At 39.8% G+C, this 7,893-nt stretch overlaps 1 protein-coding gene across 10 annotated transcripts in view; it reads right to left on the reverse strand.

The window, feature by feature from the left end:
• Positions 1-7,453, reverse strand: part of BDP1 (B double prime 1, subunit of RNA polymerase III transcription initiation factor IIIB) — a 96,346-nt gene extending 88,893 nt beyond the window's left edge. For 8 of the 10 annotated variants that reach the window (XM_032336023.1, XM_032336029.1, XM_032336028.1 and 5 more), the window contains exons 1-3: positions 7,001-7,452; positions 3,372-3,648; positions 539-648 (exon numbers count right to left, since the gene is read on the reverse strand). In XM_032336023.1, the coding sequence (XP_032191914.1) occupies positions 539-648; positions 3,372-3,648; positions 7,001-7,212 (599 nt within the window). In that variant the 5' untranslated portion in view covers positions 7,213-7,452. Of the gene's footprint in view, positions 1-538; positions 649-3,371; positions 3,649-7,000 lie in introns of all 10 variants that reach the window. The other 2 variants (XM_032336026.1, XM_032336030.1) reach the window with 2 other exon arrangements.
• Between the last annotated feature and the right edge of the window lie 440 nt (positions 7,454-7,893).

Raw genomic sequence — 7,893 nt, forward strand, 5'->3', positions numbered from 1 at the left:
ACTGGGCCAAAGACCTGCTGAACCTGAAAAAGGCTATACTGAAAACATGGCACTATTCCTACATCCACCGGCTAAACCATGAAGAACATACACTGAAATTTATTATAAACCATCTGCTTCTCCAGGCTAACTTGATTAAAGAAGCTTTGTTCTTGGAGAACTTGTTAATCAAATGCCACTATATTTAATTAGGAGGTAGGGCATAAAAATCAGACCATTCCTTTAGATTCAGGTTATAGTGTACAAGAAATAGAATCCGTAATATCGATTAGAGAAAAGCTGTTTAGTTGGTTTTACAACAACTTAGTAATATAGGAAAAGAAACTTACTTTTTAATCTCAGAAGTAAAGGATACCATCCCAAGAAAGCAGTTACCTGAAATACCACTAAGTTTTGTTAAAAAATTCTCTCTAAAAGAACATTGTATGTGCTATAAATCTTATCAACATGCTTTTGGAAAACACTGAAACTCTACTCTAAAAGTGATACTTAAGTCACTATACACTCTAAGAAAGGAAAACAAGTAAAGTTTACTTACGTCATTGGATTATTATCTGGCAGGTAATATATGAAATCTCTCATAGTCATTTTTGAACGATCTGGTGGCTTCTGACTTTCATTTATGGCATACTTGTTTTTCCATTGCTTCTATTACACGCAAACACATACAAAGATCCACTTTTATTTTACAAATACGGAAGAATTTCACATGTACTATACTACAAGGTATAGCTCACTGCTGCATTCATTCCAAGTGATTTAATATTATTCCTACCACAATTATTCCTAATTTAAGGAAAAATTTCTTCAAGTGAATGTTAAAAAGTTGTAGTGCATCAAGGAACCTTAAAAACAAAAGTCTCCAGGACTGGACAAAAGCTCAATGTATAAATCATACAAATGTCTTCTAACTATATGAGTTTACTAAGAATTTATAAACATACAGCCTTTTTTTTAACATTACAGTGAATTGGATTTCTGTGAATTTCATAAAATTCTTGAAGCAAATGTTTAATTTTTTAGTTCCCCAGAATAAATCTACCTAAGCAGATTCAATAAACATAGAACATCTGGAAAGACTTCAATTTTAGGGGAACAGATTCAAATCCCACTGGTGTTTGACACAAAGCAAGTAACATCTATGAGCCTATTTCCATCTGTGTAAAACAGTGATGTGTACTTCACAAATGTAATAGAATAAAAAGCACCAGGTTAAGCGCCTTCCTCTTAATTAAAAAGGGCATTCTGGGCTAAAATTAATAAGTCAGGAAATGACAGATGTTCGCGAGGATGCAGAGAAAGGAAAATGAATCCTCCTACCCTGTTAGTGGGAATGCAAGCTGGTGCAGCCACTCTGGAACACAGTATGAAGCCTCCTCAAAATATTGAAAATAGGGGCTCCTGGGTGGCTCAGTGGGTTAAGCCTCTGCCTTCGGCTCAGGTCATGGTCTCGGGGTCCTGGGATCAAGCCCCTCATTGGGCTCTCTGCTCAGCAGGGAGCCTGCTTCCCCCTCTCTCTCTGCCTGCCTCTCTGCCTGCTTGTAATCTCTCTCTCTGTGTCAAATAAATAAATAAAATCTTTAAAAAAAAAAAAAAAGTTGAAAATAGAGCTACCCTACAACCCAGCAATCGCACTACTGGGTATTTAACCTGAAGATACAAATGTAGTGATCCGAAGGGGCATGTGCACCCAAATGTTTATAGCAGCAATGTCCACAATAGCCAAACTATGGAAAGAGCCTACATGTCCATCAACAGATGAACAGGTAAAGATGTGGTATGTATATACATACATACATACATACATACATAAACACACACACACACACACACACACACACACACACACACACACACACCATGGAATACTATGCAGCCATCAAAAAAGGAACCCAAATCCTGCCATTTGTAATGACGTGGATCGAACTAGAGGGTATTATCCTAAGCGAAAAAAGTCAATCAGAGGGGTGCCTGGGTGGCTCAGTGGGTTAAAGCCTCTGCCTTTGGCTTGGGTCATGATCCCAGGGTCCTGGGATCAAGCCCTAAATCAGGCTCTCTTCTCAGCAGAGAGCTTGCTTCCCCCTCTCTCTCTGCCTGCCTCTCTGCCTACTTGTGATTTCTCTCTCTGTCAAAAAATAAATAAAATCTTTAAAAAAAAAAAAAGTCAATCAGAGAAAGATAACTATCATATGGTATCTCTGATGTAAGGAATTTGAGAGGCAGGGCGGGGAGTCGTGGAGGGTAGGAAAAAATTAAACAAGATGGGACCAGGAAGGACACAAACCATAAGAGACTCTTAATCTCAGGAAACAAACTGAAGGTTGCTGGGGGATTGGGGAGGAAGGATAAGGTAATTGGGTTGTGGACACTGATGAGGGTATGTGCTATCATGAGTGCTGTGAAACGTATAAGCCTAATGATTCACAAACCTGTACCCTTGAAGCAAATAATACATTATGTGCTAATAAAAAATTTTAAAATTTTTTAAATAAATAAATAAATTAAAAGGGCATTCTGTATTTAAGAATAAGAGCTAACATGTTTTGGGCTCTTACTATCAGCAGAAAAGTAGTCTAAATGTGTTTTACACGTATAAGCTCATCTAATCTTTACAACCTCCAATGAGATACATACTATCATCAGTCTTATTTTACAGATGAGGACACAGAAAAATTAATTAAATTTTGCAAGGTTACATAGTAAGCAATGACTCTAAGATTCAAATCTTAAGTATCTAACTGCAGATTTATATGCTTCTCTATTGGTACAGTGCCCTTTTCAAAAAATGACCTATCTTTAAGATTAAAAGATAGTCTTAAAAAAAAAAAAAAAAGGAAGAAGACGGACTCTACACATACGTGCAAATTTTTCCCATTTATAATTTCCATATTGTCAACTTAGAAAATATTACCAATTCATTTTGCTCAAGTATATTTGTCTTAATTAAAACAAATAGAACTCATGTCACTTGGACATCATGAAAAACCAGACTGAAGATTTATTTTATAAATATACTTGGTATACTTTTTATGTATGTATATGTACAGAACTTCTATTTGTGGCCTTCACCAAAAACAATGAAAGATATAGATGAATATATAAAAATTAACATAGTGAGGGAAAAAGTTTATTAAGTCCACTGTGCTTATTAATCAATCAGTTAACAAAAGGGATATTGACTGATGAATTACAGACCTGTACCCCTGAAACAAGTAATACATTATATGTTAATAATAAAAACAAAAACAAAAGGGATATGAATTGATTATGCTCCATTAAATGCTGTAGATATTTTTACTCCAAATGATGCCTAACAGAAAAACAGAATTCTAGCAGGGACTGGTCCAAATGTGATTTTTTGTCTCCCTTACCTTCTCTTTCCTCAATTCTTCTTTTAACATTTCTCTTAGTTTCTGGGCTTTATATAATCGATATCTGTCTGAACATGGCTGTTTCTCTTTTGTTGAAACAGGGTTCGGCTGTGCAACTTCTTGATTAACTGTAGATAAGGGATGAGATTCTGAAGGAACAGTGACACCAGGCTTAACCAGAGTAGGAGTACTTGATATTCTCTTTCTTCTCTGTGAAACAGTAGAGGAAGATTTACTGGATTCTTCAACATAATTCTCACTGTCAGTCTTTTCATCACTGTTGAAATTTTTAAAAAAGAAAAAAAAAAAGAGTACCATGGATCTTTTATATTCTAGTTTTAAAAAACTAGCCTGGTGAAAATCTAAAACAATAGAACCTCATTATTAAAAAACTCAATGACTTGAGATATACAGTAATCATGACAGCAACAGCAATAAAAATTTTATTTAGTAAATGTTTTTAATAGATATATTAATTCTAAAAAGACTACTGATCTTTTTCAAACTTCAAATCCCGTAGGACAATAGAACATATTGTTTCATGCTCACGCTAACTCTTTCAAGGAAAACAAAAGGCCAAGTTAAAAATTAAAGTTTAATTACCCTATTTTGAACCACTAGATAACTGACAAATGTTTTTCTTTATAATCTATACTAACATCCTCCTGAACTGACCTAAATTACTGAAATTTTACTCTATCAACCTAAGATCAGCCAAACCAAACATACAAAACTTCAAACTTCTAAAATACCTTTACTGCAGTACTTGAGAATATTCATTTAGCTTCATTAATCAAGCCAAGTATTATATGGAGCAGAAATCATTTATCTTTTGTTGGGTAACTAGTTACACAGCTATCAAACCCCTTACTCAAAGAAAGTACTCAGTCACTCCAAATTACATAGTAGGTATATAGATCAGACTGGATATACGTATTTCAGGAATGGCCTGAAAGGAAATTAAGTCAAAAAGATACAAGGGTTAGGGACAGCTGGGTGGCTCAGTGGGTTAAAGCCTCTGCCTTCAGCTCAGATCATGATCTTGGGGTCCTGGGATGGAGCCCCACATTAGGCTCTCTGCTCAGCAGGAAGCCTGCTTCCCCCCACCCTCTCTCTGTCTGCCTCTCTGCCTACTTGCGATCTCTGTCAAATAAATAAATAAAATCTTAAAAAAAAAAAAAAAAAGATAAGAGGATTTAAAATTAAAAGCAGATGAGGCGTCTGGGTGGTTCAGCAGGTTAAGTGCCTGCCTTGGGCTCAGGTCATGATCCCAGTCCCAAATGAAGTTCCCTTCTCAGCAGGGAGTCTGCTTCTCCCTCTCCCTCCATGTGCTGTGTCTCTCTCTCTGTGGAATAAATAAATAAATAAAATCTTAAAAAAAAAATATTAAAAGTAGTCCACACTTGCAGCACCTGTGTGGCTCAGTTGGTAAAGAATCTGCCTTCCTCTCAGGTCATGATCCCCAGGTCTGGGATCAAGTCCCATGTCGGGCTAGCTGCTCATTGGGGAGTCTGCTTCTCCTCTCCCCCCCTCCCTTCTCCTCTCCTCCCGCTTGTGCACACTCTCTCTCTCAAATAAATAAATAAAACCTTCAAAAGGGAAAAAAAAAGTAGTCCACACTTTCATGTTATGATTAGTTTTATATAAAAGTGGAAAACAGGGATGCCTGCATGGCTCAGTGGTTAAGCATCTGCCTTGGGCTCAGGTCATGATTCCAGGGTCCTGGGATAGAGCCCCAAATCTGGCTCTTTGCTCAGCGGGGAGCCTGCCTTTCCCTCTGCCTGCTGCTCCCCCTATCTGTGCAAGCGCTCTCTCTCTCTCTCTCTCTGACAAATAAATATATAAACTCTTAAATATAAATAAATACAAGTGGAAAACGCCTTAACCTATAGAATAATCATCCCAAGAAATCTCCATTTTTTTGAAGTTTTCTTTTTTTTTTTTTTTGTTAAATAATCTCTACACTCAACATAGGGCCCAAACTTACAGCCCCAAGATTAAGAGTTGCATGCTCTTCTGAGTAAGTTAGCCAGGTACCCAAAAATTGTCCAATTTAAATTCATATCTCAGCCTTTATAACGTGATACATGCACCATGTACATTTCACCCAATTATGCTGAAACCACAAGGACAAAACATACATCCTATATTTTTTTTTTTAAAGATTTTATTTATTTATCAGAGAGAGAGAGGGAGAGAGCGAGCACAGGCAGACAGAACGGGCCGGCAGAGGCAGAGGGAGAAGCAGGCTCCCCGCTGAGCAAGGAGCCCAATGTGGGACTCGATCCCAGGACGCTGGGATCATGACCTGAGCCGAAGGCAGCTGCTCAACCAACTGAGCCACCCAGGCGTCCCGCATCCTATATTTTTATCGCGTATTTTTACAACTGCAAAGACCCACCAAAAAAAAGGTAAAAAAAAAAAATATATATACTCCCCATATGCCAACTCCAAGAAACCAAATATCCTCAACCTCAAATGTCTCAAGACTACAGAACCTGAGTAATTTATTAAATTATCAAACCTCACACACTTATATGTAATTAACAGGATCTCTTCAAACTTCATTAACAGTGACTAATATTTGTATTTCCTTTTTTAGAGAAATTTTGAAAAAGTATTCACACAAAAAACTTGTAAGCTACTAATCATCACTAAGCTGGCAAAATAACACCTTATAACCAGCACCAGTACAGGCCAAAAGTTTGGCCAAAAAGAAAGGGAGTAAAATTTCCACCTTCCTGTCAGAGCATACAGAGAATTTATACCATCTCATTGTCATTTAATAGGGTCAGGTTTTATTGCTTTCCTCACATTCACATTACAGAAACAGGGGTTATTAGCAGCCCAACATGTCTTAACTTTAATTACTTTCTTAATTACTACCATCGCATTTATTTTTTTTTCATCGCATTTATTTTAAACAAACAACTTTTTGTAGGCAACTATTCTGCCATGTCCTATGCAAGACTGTTTATGTCAGTTTTTTCTAAACTCCACAATAACTCTCCAAAGCACGTAGTATTATCTCCATTTTAGAGTAAGTAAATTCTGCCTGGCCAAGTCTGACAAACTGTTAAATTAAGAAAAAAATCCTAAATCCAAATGTGGCACTGGCACATGCTTTTCCCTTCAGAAAACATGACCACTATAAAAGGGCACGCCCTCAAAGAAAAGCAAATAACCACATCTCCTTTCCACTGACACAAATTAGCAGAACCAAAGTAACATTGGTCTTTTAAAAATAATGTTTTTAAAATTTTAAAAACTACTTAACCTCCTCCGTGTACTCGGAAGAATAAAAACTACGGTAAAGTAATCTGAGCTAACGAACATTACCACGTGTGGATACTTTTCACTTCAAAACTGTTACATGTGGATTCTTCCCACCACCTTTTGAAGACATGGTCCTCACCCCGGGAATCTACAAACCTTAACAAAATCCACATTTGCCACACCTTGTGGACAGAACGACAAACTGCAGTTGGGAGTAGGTTCATAGGGCCTCAACTCTTAAGGCTTAATGCAGGCGACGGAAGACTCCTACGGTAAATTCATCTGGTCAGCTTCCAGGTGACAGCCCCATAGAGGCGGGGCAGAGGAAAATGCTCCCCACCGCATGCACTTACCTGCTCTTGGGAGCCTTTTCTTGGGGTTCAGATCCCCCGCAATCCACCGGGGGCACATCTGTAGACTCCGCTGGCTTCGGGGAGGAGGCCGCTGCAGGATCCTGGGGCCTGGGCGCCTCTTGTCCACGCTGGGGGTTGGGGGCGGTGGAACCCCTGGCGCCTACACCAGGCCTGACATTCGGCTTCACGCTAAGGCGTGCCCTGCGGAACATGGCGGAGCCAGGGGGCCCGGGGAGGCGGCCCCAAGGCCGCTCTCAGCCCCGAGCCCCGGCCGCTGCCCGGAGAAGGGATTAAGAACTACGCCCTTTCCACACAGCCACGCCACCAGTCCAGCCGGGAGCTACCGCAGTTTCTCACCCCCGCCGCCTCCTCCTTCCTCCCGCCGCCGCCTCTTCTTCATGACCCTGCTGCACTAATAGCTAAGTTTCCCCCCAGTACCTTGCTTCCCCGCCCTCGTAGGGCGCCGGAACTGATGACGCCATCAGCCAGCGCCGCGGAAGAACGTAAGACGCACAGCTCCCGGAGCCATGGTAACTGTCAAACTATAGAGTCTCTTGTAAACCGGAAATTGGGATGCACGGTGAACCCCTCTCACCTCATCAGGAATCCTTAGGTGTTACTGAAAGGAGGGGAAGGAGGTAGTCAAGCCTCTCAGCCCAAACCTTTCGGAGACTATGAAAATCATGGGGCGCCTGACTGGCTCAATCAGAAAAAGTGGGGGACTCTCGTGCAAGCCCCACATTGGGGGTAGAGATTATACTAAAAACAATTTAAAAAAAAACTTTTTTTAGGGGCACCTGGGTGGCTCAGTGGGTTAAAGCCTCTGCTTTCAGCTCAGGTCATGCTCTCAGGGTCCTGGGATCCAGCTCCCCATCGGTCTGTCTGCTCCGCGA

Source organism: Mustela erminea, chromosome 3 (genome assembly GCF_009829155.1).
Source record: "Mustela erminea isolate mMusErm1 chromosome 3, mMusErm1.Pri, whole genome shotgun sequence".
In the NCBI taxonomy this organism is placed as follows: domain Eukaryota; kingdom Metazoa; phylum Chordata; class Mammalia; order Carnivora; family Mustelidae; genus Mustela; species Mustela erminea.